This window comes from Drosophila tropicalis, unplaced genomic scaffold (assembly GCF_018151085.1).
Source record: "Drosophila tropicalis isolate 14030-0801.00 unplaced genomic scaffold, ASM1815108v1 contig_593, whole genome shotgun sequence".
Taxonomy (NCBI): domain Eukaryota; kingdom Metazoa; phylum Arthropoda; class Insecta; order Diptera; family Drosophilidae; genus Drosophila; species Drosophila tropicalis.
Genome location: NW_027173070.1, coordinates 4,918,912 through 4,936,369, shown reverse-complemented (window position 1 = coordinate 4,936,369; position 17,458 = coordinate 4,918,912). Strand labels below are relative to the sequence as shown.

Sequence of the window (17,458 nt, the reverse complement as noted above, 5' to 3'; positions counted from 1 at the left end):
GTAACAACAATGTGATTACATTTTGATAACAGTTTATGGTTTTAAACTGGGAAAGATCGTGATATTTAGGTTTAGAGTATTTAGCAATTTACTAAAGTTGTTTTGACTTTAATACAACTTATTTAAACTCCAATTAAAAGTCTGAAATACAATTTTTTTTTTTTTTTTAAAGTTTCAATTTATTATAAACATCTGCGTGACATAATTTTCTAGATTGGGTTGGGTTTCCGATTGGGTTTCAAAATCTCATTCCCAAAAAAAATGCGCCTAGTTAGGCGTTTGGAAAACAAAATGTTCCCAATTCTTCTAGATGGTGAACTTCATCGGCAAAGATGTAGGGGCACGTGCCGCTTGATTGCTCTAGCTACACCTTTAACATGATCCCTTGTCTATGTCTGTCTTATGGCCATATGCCACTATGAAGCGCCGCCATAACAAAATGCATATCCTACCTACCACACACACCCATTCTAACACACTCCCGCATACCCCTCTTTCCTTTTACCATGAGTCAAAAATAAACAAATGGAAACTTCTTTTGGAGCGACTCAAAGTCTGTGACTTGACTGATGATGTTCCAGAGAAGAGAAGGGAAGGGATGTACTATTTATGATGTATTTCTCGGTTAATTAGTTGCAGCTGAATGCTAAAGGGAATGCTCAGCAGCGAGGTATCGGGGAATGGGTGTGGGATATATAATGCTTCCGCATGCATTTGTTAGACATCAGCCATGTCCAAGTGCGTGTTTCATTTCTCCATCTATCTCTCCCTCTCTCTCTCTCTCTTGGTCTCTATATATCTTCTTAGCTATATTTGGAATCATGTCTGATGGATGCCTCCATGGGCCTTCCATCATTTATCATTGCACGTGGAAATGCATTCCAGGAATTGGAGCAGAACGACCTCTCCCAGAACGTCCAGAACCAAAACCGCAGTCATACTGCAATAGTCGGGAAGCGGGCTGATGATGATGACGATGATGATCATAATTACCCAAAACCCAAAAAGAAATATAAACTTAAATTTGGCTCGTAATTAAAAACCATTAAATGTTACGCAAAATTAGCCAAAAATTAAATCGACTTTTGGAGTAACATATAAAAACGTTGAAGTTCATGGAAAAATTCTACATAGTAAAATGTGGCCTAATCTCTGCTTAATCATTCTACTAGCAACGACTGGCTCGAGGGTGACAGCCAATCCTGCTGGGCCAATGAATGAGGATTGCGAATTTAATAATATGGACACCATGGTATGGCAGTAGGATTTCTATATCTACATTTCGTTTAATCATCTAATATTTGTTAATAGCACGATTTCTGCTGTGACTTACATGATGAGAGTCGTCAGTTTACCGAATGCCAAATCAATTGGCATGAAAAGATCCACTATACCAACGATCAGGAAGAGCAACTCTATATGTTTGTGAGTAATCCATTAAACCACAAATATTCAAGTAAAATACTAACGATTCTCATCTCTGTTAGTGTACCTCTGAATGTACATTCAATAGCTCCGATTTCCTAAGACCAAATCGCCAATCTTTGAATCTTCGCGCTGTGCGAGAGCATTTGGAAAGTGAACTGGCTGATGATGCGGATGAGGCTCTTCTATATCAGACCTACATCAAATGTGATAAACATGGTAAGCAAAAGAGAATACCAGTATCCATCCTAAACCTAATCCTTTCGTAGCCCTTTCCTTGTTGCCTCGCGCAAGTGTTAAGCAATTGGCCAAACGTCTGACACGTTATGGCTGCCATCCGTATCCGGGGTTGGTCATGGAATGTGTGTCCAATGAAATGATATTGAATTGCCCAGCTCATCGTTTCCGTGAGAGTCCCCAATGCAAGATAAGCAGAGACTATTTGCGGGAATGCATGCATTATGTGAAATATTAATGGCTGGAGCAAATGGATATAAATTATATATGATTTATTTCCTACATACATATATATAAAAATTAATTAAGCTATAACTGCTTAACAAGATCCCCTTCGAGTTTTAGCGTTTCACATTTTTTTAAATGTTTGTCGAATTTCTTATCAAATTTCTTAGTTTGCTTCTCGCTTAACTCCGAGAGGGTCAAATGTTTGAGATACTTTTTGAGTAGCTTCTTTTTCAATTTCTCTTGGAAAATACTGCCATCGGATTGCTTGCCCACAAGTTTAGTTAATTGGGCAGCCCAATCGAATTCGGTGGATTCGGTAGATTCCTCAATGTCATGGCCATTGTCAAGTTTGGCTTTTTTGCTGGGCGGCTGTTCCTCTTTTTCTACTTCTTGCTGCTTCTGGGATTCTTTTTGCTCCTTCAATTTGGCCAATTCTTGTTGTTTGGCTGCTTTCATTTTATTCAGCTCCTTTTCGAGAATATCCCACACCTGGCTGGCCTGTGGCCTTGGCATGTGTATGCAGTTGCCCACAAAGTTTTCAAATTTGGCCTTTTTACGGGGCACATTATCGACGGATTGCAGACGTTGGAAGGCGTTGCGGAGCGCTGGCGTCAACTGGTAATCCGTGCTGTCCAAAATGGCACGAATGATGTCCATCCAGCCTTCCTGCTTTTGAGCGTTTTTGTTACGCGGCTCTTTGGCCACAAAGTTGGAATTTTGATTGGCATATTTTTGAGCCTCCGATATGCATTTGGTATGGGCTACATAGTCTTCACCATAGAAATCCTTGAGACAGTCCATGCAGGAGACATTCTTTTGGTTGCCGCGGCATCGTTGCTGGTAGTGCTTCTCCACAGCGGGTTTCTTAACGCTCTCGCCGCAGATATTACAGGTGAAGAAGACCATTCTGTTGAACCGGCTGACAATACAAAAATTAAACAAATTCAAACATAAACGCACGTGGGCATTTCTAGTGGTGGACCAGTGCAGGCAACTCAATTTCGAGCAAAATACTGGGAAGTAGGGTAAATGTAGGGTGACCAATCCAAGTGTACGGTAACTGTGTTGCCAGAGTGTTAATGTTGTTGTTTCTGGCAGCACAACTGACTCAATTGCCAATGATTATTTTGAAATTCTCGAGACCTTTGCTTTATGGACAACATCTTCGTCGTCGTCAGCAAATCCATCGCCTCATCAATATGAGTAGCTCTGTGGTGGGTGCAGCTGCCACTGATCCATTGCCCGCCAAGTATACACGAGAGCCGAATGTATTGCGTAAAAAGCTGGCTTCAGTTGTGCCTGGGACCGTGAATCTCCAGGTGCTGGGCAACGGAGCCAATGGTTCACCCAGTTCGGTTTACCTGTTCACCGACCAATCACGCTATCTTTTTAACTGTGGCGAGGGAACCCAGCGGCTGGCCCATGAGCATCGGACGCGTCTGTCGCGATTGGAGCACATCTTTGTGACACGCAACACGTGGTCGACGGTGGGCGGCTTGCCTGGTCTTGCCCTTACCATTCAAGATGCTGGTGTTAGACAGGTGGGCCTGCATGGACCAGCTCATCTCTCGACTATGCTGCAATCGATGCGACGTTTTGTGGTTCTCAAAAATCTACAAATGCAAACAGAAGATTGCACTGAAGGCAAAACATTTGAGGATTCTATTCTGAAAGTGGAGGCGGTGCCTATAAAAAAGACAATAGATGGTCTGGAGCAAGTCGTCATGAGTTATATATGCCAAATGAAACCCCGTCCAGGAGCCCTTAATCTTGTGAAATGTGTGGAACAGGGTCTTAAGCCTGGTCCTCTTATGGGACAACTAAAAAATGGACAAGATGTCACTTTGCCCGATGGTCGGGTAGTCCGCTCTGCAGATGTCACCGAGCCCGCCGAAACGGCCTTGTCTTTTGTGTTTATTGATCTACCAGATAGGGATTTTTTGCCTTCCCTTAAGGAGCAGGCTAATATATTTAAGGATTTGGGTAAAACCAAGCTCGGAGTGGTAGCCCTTGTGATTCATTTTACTCCCCATGAAGTATCCAGTCTGCCGGAATACCAAACGTTTTTAACAGACAATTTCTCTCAAGATACTCAGAACATATATTTAAGTTCACCACAAAATGCCTTCTCTGGATATGCAGCTGCTCATAGGATTCAACATCAGTTGAATCAATTGAATCCTCAGATATTTCCTCTGCTTCAAGAGCCAGTCCCATGTCCACTGAGTCAGAACTTGAAGAAAACCAAACTGGAAGAGGATGACCAAGAGACAGAATTAGAGAAAGAAGTGACAGAAAATAGAGCTGGAGATGAAGCGGGAGTCGTCTCAATGACCAGTTTTCATTTGCGACCAAGAAAATGTAAGTAGATTGGTATATCTAGAACTAAACTTTTATTTTAATTCCCTTTCTTGCAGGTTTGGATCGCTCTCTGGAGGTGAAACTAACACCCGAGGAATACATAAAGGAAACTCATGCGGTTGCTGGTTTCACAGAGTTGCTGACCCAACTGAAAAGTGAATCAAAGAACGTTCCAATCTCTACGAATACTTATCCTCGTCTCATATTCTTGGGCACTGGCTCATGTATACCCAACAAAACACGAAATGTTAGTTCGATTTTGATACAAACATCTGCAAAAGGTTTTATTCTCTTGGATTGCGGTGAGGGAACCTATGGCCAGATTATACGTTTCTTTGGTCAACCAAAGGCTCAAGAGGTACTCGAGCAATTGCAAGCCATCTATGTGTCTCATCTGCATGCCGATCATCACATGGGTCTAATTGGCCTCCTGCGAGAACGGAAACAGCTCTTTCCCCATGCGAAGCCCCTGATTTTGCTTGCTCCGCGGCAAATTGAACCCTGGTTGCAGTTCTATCATAGTCAAATTGAAGATATAGCTGGATCCTATACGATGGTGGCCAATGGTGATCTTCTACAGCAGCCACTGAGTGATGAAAGCCTTGAACCCTTGGGCATAACATCAATATCCACTTGCCTGGTAAGACATTGTCCCAACGCATTTGGTATTAGCCTAACACTGGAAGCGAAACATGAAAATGAGCCCATTAAGGTAACTTACAGTGGCGACACTATGCCCTGCCTGGATCTCATTGAGCTGGGTCGTGATTCAACCATTCTCATACACGAGGCCACCATGGAGGATGATCTAGAGGAAGAAGCCCGTATTAAGACACACAGCACCATCTCTCAGGCCATTCAGCAGGGACGTGACATGCAAGCCAAGCACACAATTCTAACCCATTTCTCTCAACGCTATGCCAAGTGCCCACGTCTGCCCAGTGTGGATGATATGAAGCATGTGGCCATTGCCTTTGACAATATGCAGGTTACCCTTGAAGATCTGCAAGATTACCATAAGTTGTATCCAGCCCTTATGGCCATGTATGCGGAATATACCGAAGAATTGGAACAGCGAGCTGTGAAAAGGGAACTCAAACAGGAGAGGAAACGCAAATTGGCCGAAACGTAGCAGCTAATCATTCAAATAGGCTAAGCTTATCATGATCATATGGTATATCATCGTTTCAAAGCTAAGATCAGTAAGAGATCTTTAACTTAAGCAAAAGTTTAGTTAAGTTAACCGAGGTATGTATGTGTATTCACTATATCTTAAACATAAACTGTTGAATTTTTATATTTATTTTATTGCATATTCTATGTATACTCTTTGCCCAGCAATTAAACCATGAATTAAATACTTAAGTATATAACTTATGCCTGATTTATGTCCGCTATTTGAAAATATTACGTTTTTTATGTCAAGCTTGTCCCATGAGAAAAGTCTTTAAGATGAGAAGAGATTTAAAAGTTAAGAAGAGATGTCTAAATTTGTATAACTGAAATGGACATAAAAATCGCTCTAATAAAATCTAGATCTAACCCGATAAAGGTATAGAAGGCAGTTCATTTGAAATTTGTTTTTGAACCATATTAAAAAAAGTCATCTAGATATTACTAAGATAAGATAAGATGATCACAAAGATCTTGGATGAAAATGTTTGATCTAAGTTACTCACAATTATTGAAACATTACAGAATTCTATATCCATATAGAAGATACCAGTTCAAAGTCAAAAATAGTTTCATAACTTTTTGTTGTTTTTTTTGTTTGTAGTTTGTTTTCTTTATTTACTAAATACGCTTGCAACAGGGTGTATTTCTGTGTGTGTTGGTGTATGTGTGTTTATATAAATATTATATTTTATTATTATTAATAATCATCAACAAAGGGCACTTCTGGTTCGCTTTCAAGTCAATAGAGTTTCATTTGTTTAAGGCACTTTTCATTGACAAAAACTCACAAATGGCTCTCATTTTCTTTAAAAATGTTTTTCAAAACTTTTTTTTTTTTGGGATTTTTCAATGTTTTTTTTGGAAATTAGCTGTGACTAGTTAAAATTAGTAGGTAAACGGGAAAGATTTTTGTTTAAGTGAGACTTAATTTAGATCTCTTTTTTTTTTTTTTTTTTTTTTGGGGGTTTCTGTGTTTTGTGTTGGAGGAGCGCGGTTCCGTGGATGGAGGAGATATAGTGGAGAGGGGGGGGGGGGAGTTAAATATAATTTCAACATTCATATAATTAATGCTCTGTTTTTGTTTTAAAAATAAATAAATAGTTTTACATTATTTTAAATTAAAGAGAATGAAGATAAGAAGAAGAATTTAACAACAACATAAAATAATTAAATAATAACGTGTTTTTTTGTATGGTTTTTGTTTTGTTTTTCCATTTAGCTGCTTTTTTCATGACCCACAATCGCTCAGATCGTTCTAGTTAATATTCAAAATTATTTGATTAGACTACAAATTCTTTTTAAGATTAGAGATGAACATTTATAGTATTATTATTATTTTAGGGGGCAGAAACGACGAGACGAGGGGACCAAAAAATTTGAATATCCTTCGGTTCCAGGGGTCTAATTTGATTAGGCACGTTCCACATAGTTGCCAGGGAATGTGCCAAAGCAGCCTGTACGCTGTGAGGTGCCCACAAACCATCCATCATCGCATTTCTCTAAAACATGCACCAGATCACCCTCCAGCAGTTCCAGTTCATCGGAATTTTGTGGGCGGTATTTGTAGAGAGCGCGATAACTAAAGGAAAACGGGGGATTAACATTAGTTTAAGGACAACTTCAATTTAGTTTCTGATTGATAACTTACGCCACTGGCTCAGAAGTGGTATCCACATGGAGGGCATCGGTTTTGTGCAATCCTCGCGTATCCTTCAGTATGCCATTCGGGGGTTGGGCACCATTCTGGGTTAGAGTGTTGAACTCATTGTTGATATTTGTGCGCAGCACATCTAAATTGGGTCGCAAATTTGTGGTACTCTGACTGTTAATCACGGTGGTTGTCGTTCTAGCCGCTATATCCTCTGCTCCAATATCGGTGAGTATCTAGGATAAAACACCAATTAGTTATCGATTCCATGTCTATATGGCTTAGCTTATTAAGTTTACCTCTACATAAGACACAGGGAAGATGCCTTTACGATTGGCTATTTTACCCTCAAACCAATTGCCATCCACACGTCGTGTGAGTGTTACCAACTCGCCTTTGTTTAGGGATAGCTCAATGCCAGATTGCGCCTGGAAATTATATTTGGCACGTGCCTGGCCCTCCGAGGGACGTTTGGCTGGAGTACGAGCACCATCTCTACTCACAATCTAGAGGAAACAAATGACAAATTATAAGCTAGTGGCCCTTTAGGTGCATAGTACTTGGACTAACCTCCACATAACTGGCTGGCAGCAACCCAATCATGGCATTATGTTCACCTTCAAACCAATTGGCATCAATCTGTCGCCTTATATAGATGGTGTCACCTTTGCGGAAGGAAAGTTCCCTACAAGAAGAGAAAATTTGTTTAATATTTTATTCAGGAGGATCTCCAATCTCGTTTACTTACTTGGAGGTCTGTCCCTGGAAGTTGTAGAGGGCTTTGGCCACTGTTTTGGGCCCCACTAGAGATTTAAGTGTAACATCTGTGGGAAAATCGTCATAGCGATTCAGGGCTATGGGCGATTTCTGTGAGGGCGTAAAATTATCTGTATGCCGACGTGAATTCATGTCCTGCAGCTCCTGTAGATATTTGCGTCTTCTTTCTTCTTGATATAATTTTTGCATATGCTCCGCTTGACGTATTGCTAACTCCTCTTCGCTTATATTTTGCTTATATTCATGCCTCACGGGTGTCTTGAAATGGATGTTGACATCTGTTTGATAATAATAACGATTCGAAGGAGATTCTAATTAGGAAAAGATTTTGATTAGATTAAAAAGAAGCACCCTCAACATTTGGTTTTGGTTCCGTCCCCCGTTTTCGGCGATAAGACAGATTCTTTTCTCTGTCCCACAAGAATTGACTAATAAGCGGTGACTGTGTGTATGTGTGTGTGTACGTGAGTGTGACTTTGTTTATTTATATTTTAAAAATAAACTCTGACTATATAGGCGATAGACAAGTGTAATACGATCTAACCGCAAAAAAAAAAAAAATGCTGCTGCTGTTATGAAACCTTTGGGTAGGAGGGTTATCTAAGACGATAGTGTCGGTTGTCTGATCGGGTCGCTAACCCACCACAATGCCAATTGCTAAGCAAATAAACAATTCTTTAAGAATCTCGTGAGAGATAACTCTTATCCCCCCTTAAGCATCTAAGGGAGGACAAGGACGTAGTTGGACAGCAAAAATGATCTGATATGATTCGGTATGGCTTTAGCTACTCTCCAGCTCCATAAATTCTGATCTTATCTAAAAAAAAAGTGTTTCTCATTGCTAATAGACAATTTTCTATGTTTGTCGAATGTTGCCCCTGCTTAATATTCTTTTTCGAGGGACCAAAGTGGAATTAAGTCCTTTTCTTTGTGAAAATGAGACTCAAATTAACGTTAATCATCATGTTGCATACTTTAGTTCTGTTAACATCCTCTTTCGATTGAATGAATTCTTTTTGGATGATAAATTAGAAGTTTTTGCTCTATTTATTGCATATTTAAGAGGGCACCCCTTAGAGAAGCTTAAATGCTCCGCCCCTGCTTAATTCGCTCTTTTGATTGGCTTAAATTGAATTAGGTCTTATTCCATAGAAAATGAGACTCAAATTGAAGTTAATTTTTCAAATGGTTAATTGAATATTTAAACAGATATCTTATCTCTTTCCTAATATATTAACCAAGCTTTGCCAGCTTTATAGAACTGGCCTCGACATGCATAATATATAGGCAATAAAATATCATTTTAATTGAGTTACATTGAAAAGTTTTTCATCTGGAATTTGTTTAATAGAATTGCGCAGCTGATAAAAAAAAAAAAAACCTTAAATGAATTTGCGTGACGACAAGAGACAACAATTTCTTAGAGAGTGAAAGAAAACTGTTTTTTTATTTCTTTTCAGGGGAGCGGCACTTGGTTAAATATTTGTACAAAAACAATAACGTAAAGAAAAAAAGAAAAAAAAACAACAACAATTAGCAGCATTTTGTGTTGTAGTCATGTTCATGTACAAAAAGGTTTTAATTGACACTTAAAAGAGATTTTTCACTTTCACTTGATTTGCCATGACCAAAGCATTTGAAAGCGTTGCCGATTTTCATCTTTCACAGCAAAAACACACACACACACACATGTAAGCCGGGTTTTTCCAAGGCTTTTCTTTAACAAAACGCTGTCACTTTTCATTTCACACATTTCTCAATTGATAATTGTTTACTTTTCTAAAACGTTTCTTCTGTTGTTCCAATTTACCGCTGATTAGTCACTTCTATGTATAATCAATCAGTAGACAAATGTGATTCAGTTCGAAGGCCAAGGAAAATTGCCTGATAAAACCAGAATAAATGAGAGACAGACACAAATAAACAAACCAACAAACAGACAACTTAACGCTCGACTTGCCACACAAAAAGCTAGGAAGGAAAAGGCAAACCACCAAACGAAACCCGCTCACTCAGTCACTCACACACTCACCGAAGCTCGCGTGGCGCTCAACTGAAACCCAAAACCGATACTGAATCCAATTGAAACCGAAACTGAATGAAAAAGTTTTTCCCCCACCCCAAACAAGACACAAGACTGTGGAGAGCGATGAGCGAAGACTTCGCAATGAGTAACTCGGAACAATATCAGTACTACGAATGCCGTTGTGGCGCCGAAAAAGTCACGTTTAATTGTTGATCGGTTGCTCTCAGTGGGGCTACAGTGGAGCAGAAAGAGAGAAGCAAGAATGTGACGTGACTTACAAGTGATCAAATTTTGGGAAAACTGATTTCTTCCCACCCAACACTACCTTTCTAAATCATCAGAATTACCTATTGGCCATTGGCTTAATCCATCCCTGTCTATAAAAGAGATAGTTGTGTGAAATTGTAACAAAGTTGGGGCACTTCTAGTCCCACTGTCTTTCACACAAGATCGTTTAAGCTCTCTGGCCTGAAGCTTTTTATCAAAGAAACGTGAGAAGTGTGGCAAAAAGCTGGCTAGCATGTGCCAAGAGTAAGCTCTCTGGTTTACTCTCTCTCACTCTCTCTTTACACCTTATCTCTTTGGCCAACACTACGAGTGATAACGAGTTTTCTTTTTAACATTCGTGAGAAAGTGCAAAAATCATGGCAAGGTAGCGGGGCGACGTTCGCGATCTATGCAAATGAGAAAGTCCAAGAAGAGAGGCAGCAGGCTATAGAGGTAAAAGGGAAGTGGGAGAAAATACTAACTGCTTTGGCTAAGGTGAGGGTTTTGTTGTTGTTGCTGCTGCTGCTGCTGCCACATTATGAGGGGTATGGAGGCTCCGATGGCATGCTGATTGGCCAAATAGGCTTGCCTCTGATGTGGCATGGGAGTATGGGGTAATCCTATCACATGATAACCAATTTCCCTTGCGGCAGGATGAGGTGGCACCATGGGAGCTGGAAAATCATCATCTTGACGTCGCAACCAAAGGATTTTCCCACAATTCGCAATATCACAAATACTCCCATGATAATGGACAGGAGGAGGAGGAGGTGGTGGCTGGGTATAGACGTCACGATAAATATAGTTCCTGCTTATTTCCTGCGTCATTTCCAAATCATCGCAACTACGATATAACTTTTGATTATGTGAATTCGTATTCGGAGTGGTTGGGGGGAGGATTCGTACGCCAGTGAACACTGTGTCCAGTTCGATTTCTAATGCGTCCATTTCCATTTTGCATGGAATGATTGTTGGGTCGCGGGGCCAAAGTTTGATGTATCATTTTCTTGTGCTAAGAGTCCAAATCCATTTATTCATTTATTGCATAATCCATTCGTTTTGGGTTAGAATGGGATGCGCGTTTCGTTCTGACAACGTTTTGGCACGATTAAGTGGAACTAACTAACTGAACTGAACCAACAATAACCAATACGGTGACAGGTTCTTTTCCCATTTTTTGTTTTGTTGTCTTGGCCATGGCAACGCCAACCCTCAGACCGGCATTGAGCGGGCTAAGGCGAAAGGGGGTGGTAAGCAGGTCAGCAAAACAAAACACACAACACTGACAGTTAGCCGGCAGCAGGCAGGTGCTATTGCTCGATATCGATTAATTTGGTCAACTACTACGACTACTACTAATTCCTCAGTCGACACACCTAGCTTAAATAAAGGAAATAGCAATTGGTGAAATTGCGGAAATTTTTCTTATGTCGCGTTAGTTAAAACGCTTTTCCCTAAAGGTCGTTCAAGAGGGGTCAAACTAGAGCAAAAATGACAGCAACCAAAAAAACGACGCTCTACATAGTGAGAAAATACAAACGCGGATCTGGGACTGTGAAATGGGGGAAACTTGTCCCTTATAGTATGCAATAGGTTAGAAAACAATTCAAATTTTTAACTGATAAGTTTGCAGAGGAAATTCCCCTAATTTTCCCTGCGTAGAACAACCTATGTAACATAGGAGCATTCATTCATATTTCAGATTAGACAATAGCTTGGAGAAAAATTGCAGCAAAATTTTTGTAGCTAGTTAGTAAATTTTGCGGACCATCATCACTCACCTGGCTCATCGTATAGGGGTGACACCAAACCCTTGATTGGCGGCTGGGGCGGTATGGGAGGAGCACTCGAATCATAATCTGTGTGTGCCCCGAAAAAATATTGTTACATATAATAATGTGTTTTAGAGAATAGATTGGCCAATTTTATAAGCAAACAACAGGAGCAGCAGTAGTAGTTCTACAGGATTAGGCGTGACAACAACCGAAGCATAAAACTAAGATTTCCCTCTCTCGCCCACCCTTCTCAGTTAATTCTAACTAACCGCTAACACACCCAATGCCATAAATCACCTTTAAATGTTACCGCCATGCCAGCTCTTTTGAGGCGTTCCAAGGTAACAACACCAGAACCACGTAGAGGAGTAGTCGCTGGCTTGGGACCCGGAGCGGGAGTGGGAGCGGGGGCACCATCGGGAACATATCGTGCTTTGGGGCGATGCTTTTGTGGATCAAACTTTTGATTGGCAAAGATGTCATCACGCAATGACTTCTTCTGTTGATGTAGCGACGATTTTGCTGGTCGTGGTGGAGAAGTAGACTTGGCCCTTGCCACCGCCGGCGTTAGTCGTTGAGGTTTCTTGGGTTGTGGTGGAGCTAGACGTTCGGGATGAGGATGCTTGTGGGCCACCCAATTGGCACTTAAGTGTGGTGAAATACTCTCATGGACATCTCTCAGATCCGGATGGGAAGTAGACAGATATTGAAGGGTGGCAGCTTCACTCGTTGATTCATAGCGACTCCTTAGACGCTCTATATAGTTGCTGTTACTGCTTAGACTACGCGTTGGACTAACCACTTTTGGTGGTGGTGGTGGTAATTCCTTCTTCAGAGCCGCCGTCTTGCTAATGATATCAATGTGGGGCATTAGACGTGAGGCACGTTGACGACAGCGTCCTCTAGACGCATTCAATGTGGGCGATGGTAAATGAGAGATTTGTTTGATTATTGTTTTCCTCTGGGGCTCTGTATCCGTTACAGAAGCCAAGGCGTCTTTTGATCCTGCATTGAATTCAGGATCGCTGCGCGCCTTCCGCAGCGAACTAAGCCCAAAAAAATCATTTGTAAGTTTCTCACTCTGAATACTTTCAAATTTTTCTTTTATTTTCTGCACTTCTCCTGTGTAGACTCTCTGCAGATAGGAGCTTGAAGAGCAAGCCGACACCTGAGATTGGGGTGAAAGGCTGCGAGAACGATAGTAGGAATCGTAGAGCTCAATGCTGCCGCTTGGATGATGAGGATCCTCCACAGAACCATTCTCGAAGCTGACTAGTTCGTGCTCGCCGTCGTCGGGTGGCCTCACGGGTGGGCTGTGCAAATGAAAATTTACCCTTGCCGCTGGTCTTTCGCCATAGATGCCACTCAAATCGGTCAGCGAGTTACTCAATTCCACATGACTTTGAATTTTATTCTGACTCTGATTCTGAATCTGTATTTGGCTTTGAATGTGTTTTGCCTGCTGCCTTCGTGCCTGCATATTCTGTTCGATCAGGCGCATAACTTCTGCCTCATCGGGTGACGAGTCCTCACGGGCATGATAAATTGTCTTGGGTGGCTCATCATATTGTCGTTCTTCAAAGTATTGAATCTTCTCGTTGATGTTCTCGCTAGCTTCTCGGGATTCGGCTTGCTCAACTTTAGTTAAAGGAATGACAGTTGAACTGGCTATCGGTTTGGGTCTTGGCGGCACATCGGGTGCTCCCTTAGTTAGGGTTAGTTCTGCATTTTTGGCAGCTATGGCTCCACGAGTTTCTCTGGCTATAACCACGGGCGATTGACTGCGTGTAGCACGCGGTTGTGGTTCATCTCTTTTGCGTAGAACTGGTTCCAAAAGTTGTTCCTTGGTAATGCTTGAATTGCAACGTACTTTCAGAGTATTTGGCGGTTGATTTTGGTTTGAAGTCTTCTCTACAGTTACAATATATTGTTCATCTATAGTAGGCTTCTGACCACGGTTGCCTCCCGCATAGATCTCGTTTAGCTGTTGTGTAATTTTCTTTATTTGATCCTTGGACAAAGTGCTTACCAGCTCATTATTAAGATGACGTTCAGTTGTTGTAGTCGTCGATGACGATCCTAAAGTCGTTTCATTTTCCAAAGTGGTGGCCAAGTCGGCCACTGTATTACGACGCCATTGACGTTGTTGTGGCTGTTCCACCTCTAACTGCTGTTGCTGTTTTTGTCTTAGGATTTGCCATTTCTCAAAATTCTCACGCAAATCTTCCACGGACTTTTTCTTAGCACTCAGAGCTTGATCGGCCTCGTGGCGCCATTTTAGATCATTGATATCCTTGGAACGAAAATGCAAATCACGCTCACGCTGATCCATTTGCAGTTTACCCACCAAATATTGTAGTTCCTTTTCGGCACGCTCATGGAGACGCACCTTGCGCCATTCATCGAAATCTAAGAGTTCGGCATCCTTGCGCAAGGGATGAAAGTTGCTTGATGAAGTGGCCCTTTCCAGCTGACCCACACGTTCCAAAGTGCTATAGAAACGATTGAGTTCGGTGAATCGTTCGCAATTATTGCGATATCGACAACTGGGACTATGTCGTTCCAAATGCTGATTCAATGAGGTGGCACTGTGGGCTAGATCACCACATTGATAGATTGTGCTATTTGTTGCTGCCGACGACGTTGCACCTGCTCCTCTCTTGGAACGATCATCGGCACTGCTTAGACTGCTGGCACGGGCAATTACCTGCTCCTTGGAACGTAGGCTATCAATGCGACGACGAGAAGGCGAACGTACTTCCCGTTGGGGTACTCTCACCTCACGGGTTGGTGAGAAACGACGACGATCGAGTGACTTGGTCTCATAGTCCGGATGAGGTGAAACAGGACGTGCTATATCTGTTATGCCCTTTATTTGAGATTCACCCACATTTTTGTTCTCATATTTCCAAACGAGATCTTCAATGCAACCGCTATTCGGTGGAAGAACACAGTCGTAGACATCTTCTGGTTCCAGAGAACAGAATTTGTACTCAGATGTTGCGGAAGTCGTCTGCTGCGGCAGAGACATGGCTTGCTTGGCATTGTAGTCATTCCAGAAGTTGGTTTTCTCTCTTACCGTATCGCTCAATGGTTGCTTCTTGGCCAATTGTCGTTGCTTGCGGGGCACATGTCCCTCGCTGCGACTGTTTTGCAGAGGAACAGGACCCATTAGACACTTGGGAGCTGGCGAGCTCTTCGGCTTACTCACATAAGTCTTGGGTGGCGCTATCGATATGATTTCCTCCTCCCTGACCATTGAGTCAATGGAATAAGTTGAATTGCTTCGTGGCAGACTATCATTCGATGCCCTTTTGGGTTGGTTCTTACCCTTCTTCGGAGCCTTTTTCAGGGCACGCGTGCAATCTAGTAAGTTTTGTGGACGCACTTGAGGAAAGCACATAGTATGACGCGTAGTAGTGCTTACAGTCGAGTTTGTATGTCGAGGTAGACGAGGCAAGGACTTGCTACGCGAATGCTGCGCCTTACAGGTGGCATACGAACGCACCGCTTCTCTTACATCCTGTGGAGATTTCAGCAGAGGATCTCTCAAGATATTAGTGCTCGCTTCGAAATTTGTTCGATTCGCTGGCAGAGTATTCTCCAAACGTTTCTTCTCCTCTGCAAAACTACGTTCCTTGGAGATGCTGCGTCCAAAGGCCACTGGACTGCGGCTCGATTGACGCAAAGCCAACAGGATACGTGCCGGCGGTCGACGACGACTGGGACTCACGGAACGCAAACGAGAGTGTTGATGTTGGACTCGGGTTAAGCATCCATCTTTATTACGCGTTTCCTTTGTAGCCGTTAGAGTGGCCAACAAAGTGGAGACAGCTCCCGTGGACTTTGAACGGCAAATGGGTTCCCGGCGCGATGAGCTGCTCGAGGTAACCTTACGCAGCGTGATGGTAGAACCATTGCCTCCAGGTGGTTGGAAGCATTGCTCATGCCGGGACTTGGTCGACACACGCACTGTGCTTTTGGTGCAGGAAGACTTACGATTTGGTGGGGCAGGAGGATTAGCAGGTTGATCCAGCTGTTGCTGCTGCTGCTTCTTGCTTAAAGGTATAAACGAGGGCAAATTCTTCGAGAAGTTGGAAAACATTTTTTCTTCCTTTTTGCCTGTCGTTGCTGAAGATGGTGGAGGAGGTGGTGGCGGTGGTGGCGGAGGTGGTGGAGGTGGTGGCTGCGGTTTAGGGACTACTGGTTCTTCCTCTTCTGGTTCTTCCTTTAGCTCCTTAGTGCTCACTCGTATTTTTGTTAGAGTCGGTGTTATCTGTATAAATTCGAATTCTTCGACAATTTCTGCAGGAAGACAGGAAACTTTATTCAATTAGGCGCTTAACTCGTGCCGTTTTTGTTTTTGTGCCCAGTGAAGGTGCCCTGTGGGTTTTCTGTGGATTTCTTGGTGGTTGGTGCTGGTACGAACCTTTAACAACTCTGGCATCGTCTAACATTCTGAAGTGTTTGGCAGTGTGTGTGCTAAAGATTTGTAGAATTCATTGAGAGAGTCAAACTAATAAGAGGTGCTAAGTATAAAAAAATAGAGTGTAAAAGTCAAGATCCCAAAAAAAGAGGAAGTAGGAACCAACACCGTTAAGTTGAATTAATTAGTAATTAGTCGCCAGCAAAGTATAGTTAGTTAATATTTAATTGTTAAGAGCAAACTTCTCAAATGACTCTTACCTTTGGGTTTCTCGGGTGCTGGCTTACGGAAGCCAAGCAAGGGCGGTTCTCCACCGGCCTGTAAGCTTTTGTAGGCTTGCTTCTGCTCAACAGGACTCAAAGGACTACCGAAAGATAGCTCCTTTTTGCGAAAGACTAGATTCGAATCGCTGGTATAACCAGATTCTTTGGCCAAAGCTCTGAAAAATTTGCAAAATATATAAATTAATGAGATTTTCGAACATGTTATCTGTTCTTTCCTTGTTTAGCTTTCATATATCTGAATCTTTCGAATCATTTCGAATCAGTTTCTGGCATTAACTTACCTTGACAAATTGCCTTCTGTGTAGAGCGGCGATAGTTTCGATTGTTCTAGGTTCTGGTCAAATAAAATGGAAATAAAAATAGATTAAACATAAAATCATATTAAGTTCGTAAAAGGTTGATTTGAATTTTAGTAATTTTATTGAGTGCCTTTTTTTTTATTTTTATTAAATATTTTTTTTTGCAATGATGCCTGCCTAGATTTATATTTCTAGATGTACTTTAAAAACTTACAGGAAAATCATCAACGAATTCTATTATAATACGCGGTATGCGTGTATGTTCCCTAAGCCACTAAGGGGCAATTATAGTAGGTTTATTTATTTAGGTAGGCAGGGAAAGAGAATAAGTGGTTATGGGATAGGATATTATATAGATCCCAGCAGAGTTGTCAAAAATCGACTTCAACGTAAACTTTCTTAACAAAAAAAAAAAAAAAAAAAAAAAACAATGGCTAACCATAAAATAAAGAAAATAACAACTAAAAAACTAATAAAATTATATAGATCATACCCCGTTAAAGATGTCCATCACTTCGTCCCACCACTA

The 17,458-nt window shown here is 41.7% G+C and overlaps 4 protein-coding genes across 21 annotated transcripts in view; 2 read left to right on the top strand and 2 right to left on the bottom strand.

Moving 5' to 3' along the window:
• Window positions 1-811: 811 nt before the first annotated feature.
• Obp46a (Odorant-binding protein 46a) lies at window positions 812-2,000 on the top strand. The gene is made up of 4 exons (XM_068290157.1): window positions 812-1,252; window positions 1,312-1,425; window positions 1,488-1,644; window positions 1,695-2,000. Exons 1-4 carry the CDS (start codon window positions 1,139-1,141, stop codon window positions 1,898-1,900), a joined length of 591 nt encoding a protein of 196 aa, XP_068146258.1. The 5' UTR covers window positions 812-1,138; the 3' UTR covers window positions 1,901-2,000.
• Window positions 1,914-2,867, bottom strand: LOC137576831 (uncharacterized protein C16C10.8). The gene has a single exon (XM_068290156.1). The coding sequence runs from the start codon at window positions 2,794-2,796 to the stop codon at window positions 1,972-1,974; it is 825 nt and encodes a 274-aa protein (XP_068146257.1). The 5' UTR covers window positions 2,797-2,867; the 3' UTR covers window positions 1,914-1,971.
• Window positions 2,868-2,980: 113 nt separating this feature from the next.
• RNaseZ (ribonuclease Z) lies at window positions 2,981-5,648 on the top strand. The gene is made up of 2 exons (XM_068289778.1): window positions 2,981-4,251; window positions 4,308-5,648. Exons 1-2 carry the CDS (start codon window positions 3,009-3,011, stop codon window positions 5,381-5,383), a joined length of 2,319 nt encoding a protein of 772 aa, XP_068145879.1. The 5' UTR covers window positions 2,981-3,008; the 3' UTR covers window positions 5,384-5,648.
• Window positions 5,649-6,680: 1,032 nt separating this feature from the next.
• CAP (Cbl-associated protein) overlaps window positions 6,681-17,458 on the bottom strand; it is a 34,894-nt gene continuing 24,116 nt past the window's right edge. For 8 of the 18 annotated variants that reach the window (XM_068289758.1, XM_068289759.1, XM_068289763.1 and 5 more), the window contains 9 exons: window positions 17,423-17,455; window positions 16,912-16,964; window positions 16,607-16,785; window positions 11,927-12,004; window positions 7,824-8,130; window positions 7,646-7,760; window positions 7,375-7,581; window positions 7,076-7,311; window positions 6,681-7,006 (listed from right to left, as the gene is read on the bottom strand). In XM_068289758.1, coding sequence (XP_068145859.1) covers window positions 6,838-7,006; window positions 7,076-7,311; window positions 7,375-7,581; window positions 7,646-7,760; window positions 7,824-8,130; window positions 11,927-12,004; window positions 16,607-16,785; window positions 16,912-16,964; window positions 17,423-17,455 — 1,377 coding nt within the window. In that variant the 3' untranslated portion in view covers window positions 6,681-6,837. Of the gene's footprint in view, window positions 7,007-7,075; window positions 7,312-7,374; window positions 7,582-7,645; window positions 7,761-7,823; window positions 8,164-9,884; window positions 9,952-10,627; window positions 11,247-11,926; window positions 12,005-12,217; window positions 16,226-16,606; window positions 16,786-16,911; window positions 16,965-17,422; window positions 17,456-17,458 lie in introns of those variants that run through there. The other 10 variants (XM_068289775.1, XM_068289776.1, XM_068289760.1 and 7 more) reach the window with 7 other exon arrangements.